A 17,598-nucleotide genomic window follows, 5' to 3' on the forward strand; every position below is an offset into this window, starting at 1 on the left:
CTGGCTATTGTAAACAGTGCTGTGATGAACACTGGAGTACATGTGTCTCTTTCAGTTCTGGTTTCCTCGGTGTGTATGCTGAGGAGTGCGATTGCTGGATTGTATGGCAGTTCTGTTTCCAGTTTTTTAAGGAATCTCCACACTGTTCTTCATAGTGGCTGTACTAGTTTGCATTCCCACCAACAGTGTAAGAGAGTTCCCTTCTCTCCACACCCTCTCCAGCATTTATTGCTTGTAGACTTTTGGATAGTAGCCATTCTGACTGGTGTGTAATGGTATCTCATTGTGGTTTTGATTTGCATTTCTCTGATTATGAGGGATGTTGAGCATTTTTTCATGTGTTTGTTAGCCATCTGTATGTCTTCTTTGGAGAAATGTCTGTTTAGTTCTTTGGCCCATTTTTTTTTTTTTTTTCAATCTTTATTTTTTTTATTTTTTTAAATCAAATAATCCAATTTTATTTATTTATTTTTTTTCAAGTTGAACAGACTAAATTTCTTTAAACAAACTTACTTATACTCCAGAGTCCTTTAAAAACTTAATAGCATTTATACATTGAAGGTATTTGATTTTCTTGTAACTAGCACTTCAAATGCAACAAGTATTTGAAGCAACAAGCATTAGACCCAACAAGTAAAACTTTCTACAGTTCATAACTTTTATAAATAAAATAAATTAAATGTACAGTGAATAAATTCTCTGAAATATTTCAATATTTCTGCAGGTAATTTAGTAACATCGTAAAATACATTTCAACTAAAATTCACAAATCTAAAAACCTGTTAGGCATTTTTAGGCGTTTTAAGTTGGAAATGAAGACCAATGTTACATCGTAATATGCCAATTACAAATAGTACTTCAAATAGCAAATACTACAGTTTGTCCCAAACTTTAAAAACTATTCATGAACTCAACACTGAACTATTGATGGCTATGAGAATTGTTTCCTAGCCTTTTTGAAAATTTCAACCCATTTACGTTTAAGGTAATTATTGATAAGTACGATCCCGTAGCCATTTTCTTTATTGCTTTGGGTTCAAGTTTATACACTCTTTCTGTGTATCCTGTCTATAGAAGATCCTTTAGCATTTGTTGGAGAGCTGGTTTGGTGATGCTGAATTCCCTCCAGCTTTTGCTTGTCTGTAAAGCTTTTGATTTCTCCTTCATATTTGAATGAGATCCTTGCTGGGTATAGTAATCTGGGCTGTAGGGTATTTTCTTTCATCACGTTAAGTATGTCTTGCCACTCCCTTCTGGCCTGAAGAGTTTCTGTTGAAAGATCAGCTGTTATCCTTATGGGAATCCCCTTATGCGTTATTTGCTGCTTTTCCCTTGGTGCTTTTAATATTTGTTCTTTGTGTTTGATCTTTGTTAATTTGATTAATATGTGTCTTGGAGTATTTCGCCTTAGGTTGATCCTGTTGGGGACTCTCTGGGTTTCTTGGACTTGGGTGATTATTTCTTTCCCCATTTTAGGGAAGTTTTCAACTATTATCTCCTCAAGTATTCTCTCATGGTCTTTCTTTTTGTCTTCTTCTTCTGGGACTCCTATGATTCGAATGTTGGAGCATTTAACATTGTCCCAGAGGACTCTAATATTGTCCTCATTTCTTTTAATTCGTTTTTCTTTTTTCCTCTCTGTTTCATTTATTTCTACAATTCTATCTTCTAGTTCGCTTATCCTGTCTTCTGCCTCTGTTATTCTACTGTTTGTTCCCTCCAGAGTGTTTCTGATCTCATCTATTGCATTATTCATTGTATATTGACTCTTTTTTATTTCTTCTAAGTCCTTATTAAATCTTTCTTCCATCTTCTCAATCCTTTTCTCCAGGTTATTTATCTGTAACTCCATTTTGCTTTCAAGATTTTGAATCATTTTCACCATCAAAATTTGAAATTCTTTATCAGGTGTATTCCCTATATCTTCTTCTTTTGTTTGTGTTGGTGGGCAATTATCTTGTTCCTTTACTTGCTGGGTATTTCTCTGCCTCTTCATCTTGCTTATATTGCTTTGCTTGGGGTGGCCTTTCCCTCTTCTTGCAGTTTGTGGAGTTCTCTTTATTACGTAGTTTCTTCGCTGTGTGTGGGGTTGGACGGGTGACTTGTCCGGGTTCCCTGGTTAGGGAAGCATGTGTCGGTGTTCTGGTGGGTGGAGCTGGATTTCTTCTCTCTCCTTTAGAAGACAATGGGCTGCTTTTCTGGGAGCCTGATGTCCTCTGCCAGTATTCAGAAGTTGTTTTGTGGACTTTACTCCGCGTTCAAATGTTCTTTTGATGAATTTGTGGGGGAGAAAGTGGTCTTGCCTACTTATCCCTCCGCCATCTTGTTCCTTCCTCGCCAGAACACTGGATTCTTATATTCCACTTGGTTGTGGAGTATCTCTTCCCAGCTGCTCCAGCAAGGCGCAGCCGCTGTACCTTACCTTGGACGAGGGGTATCTCCTCAAGGCCGTCCCTCCTGCTTTGAATGTGGATCAGCTCCTCTCGGCCCTCCGGTGCCCGAGCAGCCACCGCCTCCTGAACGTGGTACAGCTCCTCTCGGCCACCGCCCTAACCCTGGGCGCGGGGTAGCTCATCTCAGCCACGATTCTGCATGTGGTCGGTTGCGCTGGAGCCGGGCGACTCTCGCGTCTGCGCCGCCGGAGCCGGGTGACTCTCGCGTCTGTGCCGCCGGAGCCGGGCTGGCCCATTTTTTGATTGGGTCATTTTTCAGGAATTGAGCTTCTGGAGCTGCTTATATATTTTGGAGATTAATTCTTTGTCAGTTGTTTCATTTGCTATTATTTTCTCCCATTCTGAAGGCTGTCTTTCTAATGTTTGGTCTTCTCATTAATTAAATATGAAGTTAAAATGCTGTTCTGATAAGAGACACTTGCTGCATAGCAGATTTGGTTTCTGGTGTCTTCTACATGGAAGAATCTCGAGGACTAAATTATGATGGATCATTTTACCCTGATTGCTCCTCAACTTAACCAGGTTGCTGAAGGATTTGCCCCTGAAGTAGAGCCTTGAGAAGACCTGCTATCTATATACTCTGGTGACTTGACCATGCTAACTTCAAGTTTGGAAGAAAACTTAGGAGAAAAGCACTTCAAATGAAAATAGTCAATAAACGTGTTTAACACCTTTTAAAAGTTCATTCTTTTTCTTAAGTTTTAGTTGCATCTTTATACCAGGGTTTCTCAAGCCTTGGCATAGACATTTTGGGCCAGATTATTCTTTGTTATGGGGAACTGTCTCGTGCATTATAGGACAATGAGTACATTTATGACTGTAGTTGCTAAACACCAGTAGCAGTCCCCACACACAACACTGTGACCACCAAAAATGTCTTCAGATATTGACAAATGTCCCTTTGGGAGGGGTACCACACAGCTGCCCCTGCCCCTGTTGAGAAGCAGTGCTTTATACACCAAGCATCATTAGATGCTAATAGACACAGACTTTTTGTAAACAGATTGATAATTTTAAAATTCATTGCTAGAATTCCCTGATGTGATTGCATAGACAACTCAGGGTTGCTAGTTTGTTGTTTTTCTCTCTTTCTAACACACTGGGTGAAACCCATGTGAGGACACAAGAGTAAACAAATTATAGTCAGGTAACCAAACCAACCTCAGCCACAAAGATTCATCTCGTATATTACCTCTGGCATGAGATTTACTAATGAGGATAGAATGTAATTTCAGAAGGTCACAGCCTGTACTGTGGAGCTTGTGCTTGTCCTATAAGCCAAGAAATGAAACTTTTTCTCCACATACACATATTCAGTTCAGCTCAGTACATAGACATATTAGGCAATTTAAATATTGGTTTGTATGTTATGAAAAAAATCTATTGCCTATTACTTCAGAAGATATGTGATGGAAAACTAGGGGAAAAAATAAGCCTGAATTTGTTTTTCCAAGGAAGAAACAAAGTCAAAAGAGGAGTAAGGTCATGTAATCATTCCCAGTTCCTCAGGCTGTCTGTGGTAATCACTTCATTGAGATCTCACATCTCTGCACAGAAACCTGAGTGCCAGAAGAGAATGCCTGCCTTTTTTTTTTCCTTTCTAAAAGTAAAGACTAGTATATAATTCTGTACAAATGACTTTGAAATGCCTGATATAGGACACTATAAAACACAAATTCCATTATGTTATTTTATCCTTAATAGTAATTTTCAAGCTGGGTACTGAATATATATTTTTAGAGTAAATATATGCATTTAATGATAGTGGTCTCCTAGATGTTTCTAGAATTTGAATGAATAAGACAAAATTACATTATGAATTTTCTTTCTTTATGTTTCTTATCTCTCAAAGTTTTCTCTTTCATTTTTTCTTGTAAAAGAGACATAATGTATGTACCATGTGTGTGCATATATATGTGTGGGGGGCCATTTCCTTCTCCAGGGGATCTTCCCAACGCAGCGGTTGAACCCAGGTCTCCCACAATGCAAGCAGATGCTTTACCCTCTGAGCCACCAGGGAAGCTATGTGTGAGGGATGGAGATGCAAAATATTAGACTAAGTCATCCCATGTGGATTGGTATTGAGTTTACCCATTATGCCTGGTAAGGTATATTTGGCCAGAGGAATTTTTTTTTAAATGTGTCTCTCATTGTTTTCATTTAAGAAACATTTTAATCATCACCTCTTTCATAAATACTGTCACCAGGCTTATAAGAACATAATGAAAATGGAATGATTTTCAAAAGTCCCTGTGAGTTTCTGTGGTCGATGCCTTTATAATGTGCTGCTGTTTTCTCAGGTTTCCAGTCATACTGTCCATTGAGAATCACTGCAGTCTCCAGCAGCAAAGGAAAATTGCTCAGTACCTGAAAGGAATATTCCAAGACAAACTTGACCTGTCATCTATAGACACAGGAGAGACCAAGCAGCTTCCAAGCCCTCAGAGTTTGAAAGGCAAAATCCTAGTGAAGGTAAGTACCTCAGAAATGAAATAAAAAGCACTCATGACCTACTAAGCCCTTCCTCTCTTTAAGACTAAAAATGGGTTTATGAAGAGAATGATAGAGTCAATAATAGAGTCTAGAGTGAAGGGTTGTCTAGACTTGTGCATGCACCTTGTTTCAATTTATTTATAGTCATACCTTTAGAAAAGGCTTATTACTTACTGAACATGTATTTTGGGGGTTGTTTTTATGAAGCAAGAACATCAGTATTGTGAGCCAAATGTTGAATGTTTTAGTCAGTGGTGGTTCGCGCTGGAGAGAAGCCTGTGTGAGGGAGACAAGCATTACATGAGAGGAGAGGCTCCTTCTGTCCATATCCAGAAGCATTTCTTTCAGATTCTTCTTCCCCATTTCAAGCTCCAATAACTGTCTGTCAAAAGAAGTCTTCATGGTTGATCAGCCTGCATTATATAAGTGAGGAGAGCTGGCTTCAAAGTGGAGCACAGACACAGACATAACGCCCCATAGGATTCGTGTGTGTGCGGAGGAGCAGTGGGCGAATAGAATGACATTTCATGAACAGATCTTCTCAGAGAGGAAACCTACTACCTGAAATGAATATTATTAATACAAAGAAAGCAGGGAAGACAGCTTCTTGAGATTTCAGATTGCTCATGTGATTCACTTAATCCCAGTTAATTTTGTGCATTTGGACTAAAAACATTTTGGATAGTTGTATTGTTTTGAAACTGAAAACCTAAGGAAAAGCAGTAGAATATTATATTTAAATGGAGTTATGTTTTACTTTAAAAAGTGTGTACAAAAACCAAATAGCACAGTGGAGGCCTAGGAAAGTCAGATAGTATAATTTCATAGCAAGACTAGAACTGGGGTGTTAAGAGAGGACAGCAAATGGAAAAGTTGTATTCACCTTTGAAATTGGTCAAAACCTGTTTTTCTATCAGTTAAATGAGAATTATAGGCTGAATCCATCAGAGATGTCATTGGGCATTTGTATGTGTGAAAGCATTTTGAATAAAAGCTCCAATTATATAATGTAAGAAATAATGTTAAGGTCAGTGTTCCTGAAATCTTGCTAAAGTAAGCTCTTGTGGTGAAAACTGGGCTAGAAAGTTGGGTTAGAAAGCCCAGTGTCACCTTTATAACCTTGTAAATGTTTTCATGTCTGTAGCCGAGCAGTCAGAAGAATAAACACTAAATGAGTCCATTTGGACAGTGGAACCTAAGGAATATTTGATATAAACTCATTGAGTTCCCTTCTACATAACGGCTTTGGGCACCGAATGTCTGAGGGCTGATGGGCACCAGGATGAATCAAAGCCAAAAGACCTGAAATACTTATTGGAAGAAGTGGCAGTGATGTGGGCTGTGGGTATTTCAAAACAGCTGTGGTCAATTTGCTGGTAGTAACTGTCTCCAAACTTTAAGGAGATTTCCTAGATCTGTGGGGGCAGAAAACTCCCGTTTGAAGCAACAACAAGGGAACTGATTTTCCTAAGTTCCTTTAGCATCTGAGCAATCTTTAGCATTGCTTATAGGCTAAGATCATTTAGCGTCTCTGATCCCAAAGGCAGTATTTGAATGACTACTTAATACTTTGGAGATGGACAAGTTGTTCATTATTATAACTGTACACACATGCCTCCCCATATATTTAATACATATCAATATTCTTGCCTGGAGAATCCCTTGGACAGAGAAGCCAGGCAGGCTACAGTCCATAAGATTGCATAGAGTTGGACATGGCTGAAGCGACTTAGCATGCATGCATATACCATACACACACACAAACACACACACATGCACACATAAACACACACATATGTGTGCACACAGATATACACAGTAGTCTCTCAGTATCCATAGGGGATTATTTCCAAATCTGTGATGCTCAAGTCCCTCATATGAATGGAATGGTCTAATAGAGTTGGACCTTTGCATCTGTGGATTCAATCGACCCTTGGATATGGAGGGCTAGCTGTGTGTGTGTGTGTGTGTGTGTGTGTGTTTGTGCATGTGTATCTCCTGAAAAGTAAATGAAAGTTTGCTTTTGAACAAAAATAATAACAAACTTAGTAATTTTTCCACAGGCTTACAGCTGGAGGAAACCTTATCTAGCCCAAGCATTTTACTTCTGTAGAGATATCACAGAGTTGTGAACCACTCTCCTAAGGCCATGCTACTAGAAGCTAAGAGGTGGCTATGGTTCCAGTTTCTAGAAATATTTCCGTATACCATGGAGGAATCAATCTAATTCTTGAGTGTAACTCCTGCATGAAATAGTATGTAGATCAGAGGGGGACTTTTAGGTCATTCTTTGTTTACATTGAACCACTGTTAAGTTCATAAAATTCTACCTTTGATGTGTGCTTAGTTGCTCAGTTGTGTCCAACTCTTTGCGATCCTTTGGACTATAGCCCACCAAGCTCCTCTCTCCATGGGATTATCCCAGCAAGAATACCTTAGTTTATTCTATAATTTTCCTTATGAGTAGCACTGTTCATGAGAGGCATTAAGAAATAATGTTCTGTTCTGTTGCTTTTCTTCCTATCTGCCTGAAAAACATATCTTTCAAGGACCAGGAACATTAAAAAACTAGCAGAAAATATGGCCCTCCTGTCTTTTATTGAGATAGTAAAAGGAATGAAAATGAGGATGCCTTGTGAATACTCTGAGATGGCAACTTTCCTTACCCTGCACCTACTACCACATTTAAGTGAAAGGCCTTTGAAGTTTTAGTGCTGCTGCAAGGCCTGCCCATCACCCCTGCTTATGGTGGTTATAGTTTCCTTTCTTTCTTGTGGTATCAGAACCATGTGCAACACTCCAGAATTGCTATTGCTTATTTGGCATCACCTCACACCAGTCAGAATGCCCATCAACAGACAAATGGATAAGAAGTTGTGGTACATACATACAATGGAATATTACTCAGCCATAAAAAGAAACAAATTTGAATTAGTTCTAGTGAGGTGGGTGAACCTAGAGTCTCTTATCCAGAGTGAAGTTAAGTCAGAAAGAGAAAAACAAATATTGTAGATTGACACATATATGTGGAATCTAGAAAAATGGTACTGATGAACCTATTTGCAGGGCTGGAATAGAGACACAGACGTAGAGAAGAGACTTGTGGACACAGCCAGGGAAGTAGAGGGAATGAATTGAGAGAGTAGCATTGAAACATCTACATTACCATATGTAAAATAGATAGCTAGTTATACAAACCGTGTGTATAACACAGAGAGCTCAACCCTGTGGTCTGTGACAACCCAGAAGGGTGGGATGGGGTGGGGGAGGGAGGGAGGTTCATGAGGAAGGGGACGTATGTATACCTATGGCTGATTTACTTTGTGGTATGGCAGAAACCAGCATAACATTGTGAAGCAATTATCCTCCAATTAAAAACAGTTGAAAAAACATTGACTAAGGTGGTATTTCAAAAGAGGGAATTGCTGTCACTATGTTTTAAACGTCTTCTGTACAGCTCCGTCTTGGTGTTTGTCATTGTGCTCAAAACAAAGTTGACTGAATAAATTAATTGGTGGTGAATAAATGAAGGAGGTTCATATATCCCTGAATATGTCTGGTCACCACCTAATTGAGTACCTTATTTCTGGTACTGCTATACATATTACCTTAGCTATTTTACAATGCTGTCTGAAATGAAGAGATATAAAACATTTTATAAGGACCTTCTGTCAATAAGACTTAAAGTAATATATAGACATCAATACCTTAATTCCAAGCTACCTTGTTATTAAAGACATACAGGAAGAAGTGAAAACAATATTTTGCTATTCTAAATTAGAATCATAGTAAAAATGTATATATATATGTACCCATATTTATGTATCTACGTTATATATGTTTTTATGGGAAAGAATATAGTTTTCACTTCGCAAATAGCACTTACAAACAAGAACTGTATTACATAGTGGTATGAAGGCAAATTAAATGCCAACTTTTTAAACCTATAAACATCCTTTTGTAATTTGAAGAAAATATTTAAGTATTCAAACCCTGAGTTTGGATTCTTAATATAGATTTTGTTTTCATTACACAAATGATTTAACCAGCTTTGAATTTATCACTGTGCCTAGTACCCAAGGCCAAGTGCTTGGGTATCAGGGAAGGTATAGGAAAACTGGGAGGGAGGAATTCCCTGAAAATCTGACTATGCTGTTGACCCCACGGAGGTAGGAGAAGTGGATGAGGGAAAGATCCAGAGTGCCGAAGGTGGGCCAGCCATGGTGTGAAAAGCAGAAATACTAGAAGTCCCTGGAGCCTGAGTTTAGAAAAGACAGCCTGGTTCGTTGTTTGGGAAGATATTTAGAAATGTATTATGAATTTTGGCTGCCAAGCATTTACACATCCTTCTATGTTTAAAGAATTTCCCCATCTTTATGTGTTTAGGAATCCCCTCATAGAACTAAAGTTAGACATTTTGCTTTTGCTCTCTTCCATTCATTAGAAGGAGCACTAGGCCCAATCAGGGAGAAGCAATTCTAGAAGGGCATGAAAACCAAGAGGGAGGAACCATTGGGGGTATTTTAGAGGCTGCCTACCACTGTGACCTTGGCCACTTAGCCACAGAGCCTGATTCTGTCTCCCCAAACCCTCAAGATCTGGGGAGGGATTCAGTTACTTATTAATTTTCCTTTCTGCTTGCAAGTATGATGCTTTACCAATACAGATGGTTAGCTGCCCTAGCAGCTCTTATCAGGCCACTGGGTCATGCTTTCTGTTATTTACTTTTTCTTTTTCTGAATATAAATTTGGAAATGTAGAAAAGGAGAAGATAGCTATCGTCCATAGTGCTGTTACCCAGAGATTTGTACTCTTAATAATGGACCATATTTCTCGCCAGAGTTTTTCCTTGAGTTTTTATACATCACTGAGATCATAATGAGCATGTAATTCTACAACTTGGGTTTTCTACCCTTTTGCCATAGGAATTCCCCCTCATTTTCCAAAAGTCCCTGATTCCTGAAGTATGTTAGTGATTGGTTGTGAGGGGTGTGCTCCAGCTGCGCAGCATATCATTGCACTGTCCTGTCATAAAAACTGGCCTGCTCTGTGCAGAGGGGATCGCCAGCAGGAGGGAAGGGCACTTTGAATCTGCTCAGGAGAACAAACTGCTCTAAGAACATGGGGTGGGGTGATGCCTATTATGGCAAGTCATATATTCTGAAACAGAAGCCTGGTCTGACTTTCGTTTGTTAATATAGTAATTGTTTTCAGTTGCTGCTGTGTCCAACTCTTTGTGACCCCATGGACTGCAGCACCCCAGGCTTCCCTGTCCTTCACTGTTTCCCGGAGTTTGCTCAAACTCATGTCCATTGAGTCGATTATGTCACCCAACCATTCCATCCTCTGCAGTGCCTTTCTCCTCCTACCCTCAGTCTTTCCCAGCTTCAGGGTCCACTCCACAGTCAGGTGGCCACAGTATTGGAACTTCAGCATCAGTCCTTCCAGTGAATATTCAGGGTTGATTTCCTTTAAGATTGACTGGTTTGATCTTCTTGCTGTCCAAGGGACTCTCAAGAGTCTTCCCCAGCACCACAGTTCAAAAGCATCAATTCTTTGGTGCTCAGCCTTCTTTGGAAGTAATAAAAATGCCTTTTCTTTAAAGTCTCTTCCCCTTTTGTTTTGTCCCTAGTTCAAGCAATCTGCCTTCAAGTCAGTCTGAAGTAAGGAATAACACATTTTATTTTCATTTTTCAATTTTTAAAAATTATTTTTAATTCAAGCATAAGACTTATTTACCATCTTAACCATCTTTAAGTATACAGTTCAGTAGTGTTAAGTACCTTTCACATTGCCTTGTACAGAAATCTCTATCCTTGCAAACTGAAACTCCACAGTCATTAAACAGCTTCCCATCCTCCCAGCTCCTGTAGACCACTGTTTTACTTCTTGTTTTTATGAATTTGGCTACTCTGGGTACCTTATATAAGTGGAATCATATAATACTCTATTGTGACTGGCTTAATTCCTTTAGCCTAATGTCCTCAGGGTTCATCCATGTTGTAGCAAGAGTCAGAATTTCCTCACTTTTTAAAAGCTGAGTAATATTTCAATGTATGTGTACCACATTTTGTTTATCCTTTCATATGTTAGTAGACACTGGGTTATTTCCACTTTTTGGCTTTGTGAATTTTCATTTTCATTTTTATTTTGTATTTTATGTTTTAACTGAAGTAAAGTTAATTTACAGCATTATACTAGCTTCAAGTGTATAACATAGTGATTCAATATTTTTATAGATTAGACTCAATTTAAAGTTACTATAAAATAATGATTATTTCCCTGTGCTGTACAATATGTCCTTGTAGCTTATTTTACTCATAGTATTTTGTACCTCTTAATCCTCATACCCCTATCTTGCTGAATTTTCATTTTTAAAAAATTTATTTATGGCTGCACTGGATCTTTGTTGCTTTCTCTAGTTGTGGTGAGTGGGGACTACTCTTCACTGTGGTCTGGGGGCTTCTTATCGTGGTGGCTTCTGGTGTTGCAGAGCACGGGCTCTAGGTGTGAGGGCTCAGTAGTTGCCCTGAAGCATGTGGGATCTTCTCAGACCAGGAATTGAACCTGTGTCCCCTGCCTTAGCAGGCAGATTCTTAACCACAGGACCACCAGGAAAGTCCCTGAATTTTCATTTTTAAATTGGGTGTTTTGTTTCATTTCAGGGCAAGAAGTTACCTTACCACCTTGGAGATGATGCTGAAGAAGGAGAAGTTTCTGATGAAGACAGTGCAGATGAAATTGAAGATGAGTGCAAGTTCAAGCTCCATTATGTAAGTTACAGGCTTGGCCATAATTTTCACCCTCCATGTGCTACAGTAAAAACTGCTGCTGTGCTGGAATATTCACAAATATGGTGGCTGTGGTGTAGAAAGGATATGTATTGAAAATCATGTTGTGTGCTGGCACACAGGACTCCCAAATGTTTACTGAGTGACTGAGTCAAGAATTGTTGTGTCTTAGAGTTGGAAGGAATCTTAGTGATTAACCCATCTGACCTTCTCTCCAGGCACCAATTCCCTCCTATTACAACTTGATCAAAATTCAAATTACAGTTGGAAATGTCACTGTCTGGTGAAATAAACTGGCTTTAGCATTGTCTGCCTGCCTCCTCCTAGCAGCTCCACCATGCTGCCATTCAAAGCTGGCTCTCAGAACCCAGCTGCAAGAGGATCTGCTTCTCTAGAATGCTCATCCCCTCCCTGAGAGAATGCACCTTGGACCAGAAGATCTCCAAGTTCTTCCAGACAATGAGACTCTTGGCTAAAACTTTAATTTGCCACATGTTAGACAAATGGCAAAGAGCCATTTGTCACCTGCATGTTGCTTCAGACTTCTGTCCTAGAACAAGGAGCTCTGTTTTTAAACAGAGCAGCACCATTTAGCCAGCTACTCCAATGGAAATACAAACCTGGGAGAAATGTAAGGCTTAAAGACCTCCCTATCCCCCATCCCTTCTTGACCTCCCCCACCTTCTATAGCTCACGTGATTTCCAGGATCATGTGACGATCTGAGAGTAGCACTTGCTCATATTAATTTGTTGTAGAGTTTACAGTTTCATCTCTACAGAAAAGTAGTATTTCTCTAGATGTCAGAACTGTTATCCTACCTCCTAAAAAAGAAAATATTACACAAAATCTTCTAATTTACAGTATTACCCTGAATTCAATTATTGTATCATTAAAAACAGTCTTCTTTCTTCGAGATAATAATAATGGCAGTGGCTTCCTATAGGTATTAAGAGAGCTGGTATTATTTTCAAAGAGGGCAAGAGCTTAATGACAACTGAAGTCTCAGTAGATAGTTCTTTCTTGGCTTTAATGCATTTTAGAAGGGATGACATGGACAAGATTCAGCCTTGAAATGAAAAGGAAAAATTACCATCTGTATTAATCTATTGCCTTTTAATAGTTTTTATTAGCTCAATTAAATACCGTGAATAAGGCTATGGTTACAGAAAATTAATCTGAATAGATTTACATAAGTGAAAATACAGTTAATATTTTAGTTTCTTTGCTTTTGCTCTTATAGCTACTTGCCATTTTGGTAATTACTTGTGATTATAGGTAATTTAGTTCTTTTTCTAAGCTTTATTTTATAAGCCAGATTTTTGTCTCTGAATTTCAGTATCTTTGCCTCTTGTTTCCGCTTGTTCTCTTGGTTGCCAGCCTCAGAGTAGTCCACAGTTCAGGAGCAATAAACAGAGTGTTTATTTTTATTTATTTATTTGACTATACCAGGTCTTTGTTATGGCTCTTGGGATCTTCCATCTTTACTGTGGCATGTGAACTCCGAGGTGTGGCACGTTGAATCTAGTTTCCTAACCAGTGATCAAACCTGGGCTTCCTGCATTGGGAGCGCTGAGTCTTAGCCACTGGACTACCAGGGAAGTCCCATGGAAAGAAGAATCTTGGTGAAGTTATGTGTTTAGGGAATGTAGCTTTCAGTGAAAATGAGTGGTGGAAATTTAGCTACTATTACAATGGTATTTATTGCTCTGAGGAAACCCATTATTCTAGTTTCTAAATCCACCCAATAGTATTAAATTTCTTCTAATGTCAGTGAGCCTTCTAACTTTCTAAGTTAAATATCTATAATTACAAAAGAGAATTAGCTAAGGTGTTATGGCTCAGATGGTAAAGAATCCGCCCGCAATGCGGGAGACCTGAGTTCGATCCCTGAGTTGGGAAGATCCCCTGGAGAAGGGAATGGCTGCCCACTCCAGTATTCTGGCCTGGAGAATTCCATGGACTGTTTAGTCCATGGGATCACAAAGAGTTGGACATGACTGAGTGACTTGCACTTTCACTATGGAAGCAAATCAATTACTTCATTTGTGAGACTATCCATCTGGGTTCCTCTCAAGCTTTATAATCTCTTGGTTGATGTCTAGGCACCCATAGAGGTAGACAGTTTAGAACATAATTCCATAAAGATAGACATGATCTTTCACTTGGATTCTTTGATTTGGGCCTAAGTGAATGTGAAGAACACCTTACCTATAATGTTTTACAGGTGTCTCTTTGTTGGACTTTAGGAGAGAAAATATATGCAGAAACCAACATTCTAGCAGAAATAGATAAGGTTTTTACTTATCCTTTTCAGATCTTTTTTCTCTATTTTTTGAGCTCTTCTGAGAAAAGGCAGTACTGTATTTAGAAAGCCAAAGCACTATCCTTCAATCAGTCAATTTCTAGTTTAGTTGTCAGCAGAGGGCTCAGATGTCTTATCTGAGTGTTGAATGTAAATTGTCTGATCTAAACCAAGTGATCAGATTTCTACAAAAGCGGATGTACTGTGCGTAGTTGGTATGAAACCAATAATTACCTTAGAGGAAGTTCTTAACCTCAGTTTGGAGTTAACAGAATGTGGTTAGATTTATAAGTTATATCTGAATTATTGCAACAGATAAAGATTTTTAGCTTAGCATTCAGGGATACTGAAACGCTTGCTATCATGCGGCTTATGCAAGATTCATTTGCACACTCAACAGATTTTTATGGAGGTGCAGCCAGTGTGCTGTAGATGTTGGGGCACATATCAATGAACAAAACAGAACGGTCTTTGCCTTTGTGGAGTCTGTACCTTGGTGGGAGAAGGGAAGACAGACAAGAAACAAAGCAATAAGTAGCACGTGTACTAGGCAGTGATAAGTAATAACGGGGAAAGGGGGAGAAGAAATGTGTCAAGGGTCTATGGAAGGTTTAGAAGTGAGGGCCAGGAAAGGTCTCACAGAGAAGGTAATACATGGGCAAAGACTTGGAGGAAGTGAAGTTAGCCATATTGATATCTGAGGAATGTTCCGGGCAGAGGGCACAGCAGATGCAAAGGTCAGAGGCAGGATTTGCAGCTCACCCAGCTTCACCTTGGGGTTAGAAGCAGGGTGGAAGGCAGGACCCTCATGCTGACCCTCTTTCTCCTCTTAGTCTACTGTCTAAGGAATTCAAACCCACACACACACTGAAAACTTTTGCTCTTTTAATAAATGCTTTCTGTTGTTGAATTAATTGAATCCTTTAGGCATCTGCCCTATTATTTTGAGGCTTCAGCCATACAGAAAATCTGGCTTATGATGTAATAAGCCATAGATAAAGCTGATGTGTTCAGTGACCCAGGAAGCACACAGATCAAAGGCTCGGGGGATAGTTTCCTTTCAGCCACAGAGCAGTAATCTAACAGATGTGATTCAGTGAGGCCAGCTCACCATTATTCATCTTTTTGGGTTCCTCAGAGAAGGCAATGGCAAGCCACTCCAGTACTATTGCCTAGAACATCCCATGGATGGAGAAGCCTGGTAGGCTGCAGTCTGTGGGGTCGCTAAGGGTCGGACACGACTGAGCGACTTCACTTTCACACATTGGAGAAGGAAATGGCAACCCACTGCAGTGTTCTTGCCTGGAGAATCCCAGGGATGGGGGAGCCTGGTGGGCTTCCGTCTATGGGGTCGCACAGAGTCGGACACGACCGAAGTGACTCAGCAGCAGCAATGTCAGTGTGCCTTACAGACTTTCTAGCCCATATTTCAACCTTACAGATTATTTTACTCTTCTGCTGAGTTATTTGATACCTTTATTCCCCCTGCACTCTCTAAATCTGAGTTCAACCAGTTTCTTAAGCACAAATATCAAACTGTCACCTACGTAAAGCTCATGCTGTGAACACCAAGCTTTCCAACAAGTTTAAATGAGCCTTTGTAGAGTAACATGCGACCACTTTTTGTGTTCTATTAATACTCCCAAATCATATTCACTCTGTGTATGTGTCACAGTAAACACTTTAATAGTCTGCTCCCTTCCTACCACCTTAGATTGAGCTTCTTTCATAAGTTATTCATTGTATGATTTGATCTATTTTGAGGAGGATTAAGAATCTTGTTGGTTGAAGACTTGTCAGCACTCAGGGAAGGGATGAATTCCCTCATGATATTGTGAGATCCCTGTTACTCAGTAAATGCCCATGTGCCAGGCCCGCTGTTGCATCCTGGTGACAAAAGGCAAGGAGTGGAAAGTGAGCTGAAAAGTTCAGTTATTTTCTAATATATGATACAACTTCTTCCTCCTTGCCCTGCCAGAGAGTTAAGGTAATGAACATTTAAGGTCTAATGTACAGTGTGTGTTATCTATATGTATATGTAGATATTTCTCATATTTAAAATGTATTATCTTCTGAAAATTACTGTTACTGAGAATTCAACTATTCCTTGTCTTCTTTAATTTTTATTGAAGCACAGTTGATTACAATGTTGTGTTAGTTTCTGCTGTACAGCAAGTGAATCAGTTATACATATGCATATATCCACTGTTTTTTATATTCTTAGCCCATTTAGATGGGTAGAGTTTTAAAGTAGAGTTCCCTGTGCTATACAATAGGTTTTAATTAGTTATCTGTTTTCTATATAGTAGTGTGTATATGTCAATCCCAGTCTCCAAGTTTATCTCTTTCCTCCTTGTTCCCCCTTGGTAACCTTGTTTTCTACAATTATTCCTTGTTGGTAATTCATCTTCCCTTTCTATTCTAAATGTTCTGTGACTTCACTATTAAATGACTGAGAGTCAGTTTATTTTTCTTAGCACTCAGTATTCACTTTTTACTAGAGAACCTATGTTTTCTTTCATTCTAGAGGAATCTCAGCCATTTTTTCTTTGAATATTGTTTTTAATGCCGTTTCATCATTTCTCTTTTTCTGGCAGTACAATTAGATTTAGGTTAGAGTCTTAGTTTATTCTCTGTCATAATTATCTGTCAATTATTCTTTAATGTTTTCTTTATGTCTCTGCTGATTCTGGGTACTAGCTATAGTATTATTTTCAAATTCATTAATTATCTTTTTGGCTATGTCTGATCTAGAGTTTACACCAGCTATTCTTTTAATTTCAATAACTATATACTTGATTTATAAAATTTTTTTAATTATTTTTTCATATATTTTTTTCAGTTGTTTTTATTTTACTCTTTGGCTTCTTAGTTTCTTGTTCTTTTTTATGAGACTATTTCTTTATATCTTTGAGCATCTGAAAATATTTCATTCAAAGTGAGCGAGTTTCCTTTTCATGTGTTGGTGTTTTTGGCACTTTATCTTAGCATTAGTTTTCCACATGAATTTTAGAATTTGGAGTTGAAGGTTCAGTTTTCAGTGGAACTTTTTTTCCCTTCCATTCTCCTCCTTTGTCTATTTAACCTGCTTCTCTAGTGGTACAGAGATTGCTTCCACTTGAACTCTAAGCACCACTCCACCTGACACCCACACATATAAACACAGCCTACCTGTGTCCCAAGTTCCTAACTAGACCTTACATTGATCAATTGATTGGAGTTCCCTGCCACTGGAGATGTTGAAGGTATTTCCCATTCAGTTACCAAACAGTGAACATTTTGGTTGTCTTCTTATTCTTAACTCTTTTGATATTCAATTTTGAATCTTCCTCACAGTAATTTTTTATTGCTTCCTGTTATAACTGAGGGGTTTCCCAGGTGGTGCTAGTGGTAAAGAATCCGCCTGCCATTACAGGAGACATAAGAGACACCGGTTCAATCCCTGGCTTGCAAAGATCCCCTGGAGGAAGGCATGGCAACCCACTTTTGCCTGGAGAATCCTCATGGACAGAGAAGCCTGGAGGGCTACAGTACATAGGGTCAAAAAGAGTTGGACAC

At 38.9% G+C, this 17,598-nt stretch overlaps 1 protein-coding gene across 2 annotated transcripts in view; it reads left to right on the plus strand.

Annotated features, from left to right (window-relative positions):
* PLCH1 (phospholipase C eta 1) overlaps positions 1-17,598 on the plus strand; it is a 249,971-nt gene that overhangs the window by 183,516 nt on the left and 48,857 nt on the right. For both annotated transcript variants that reach the window (XM_088839585.1, XM_088839584.1), the window contains 2 exons: positions 4,754-4,925; positions 11,612-11,719. In XM_088839585.1, the coding sequence (XP_088695711.1) occupies positions 4,754-4,925; positions 11,612-11,719 (280 nt within the window). The remainder of the gene's footprint in view (positions 1-4,753; positions 4,926-11,611; positions 11,720-17,598) is intronic.

This window comes from Moschus berezovskii, chromosome 1, assembly GCF_049115385.1.
Source record: "Moschus berezovskii isolate FMDL1 chromosome 1, NW_MosBer_1.0, whole genome shotgun sequence".
In the NCBI taxonomy this organism is placed as follows: Eukaryota; Metazoa; Chordata; class Mammalia; order Artiodactyla; family Moschidae; genus Moschus; species Moschus berezovskii.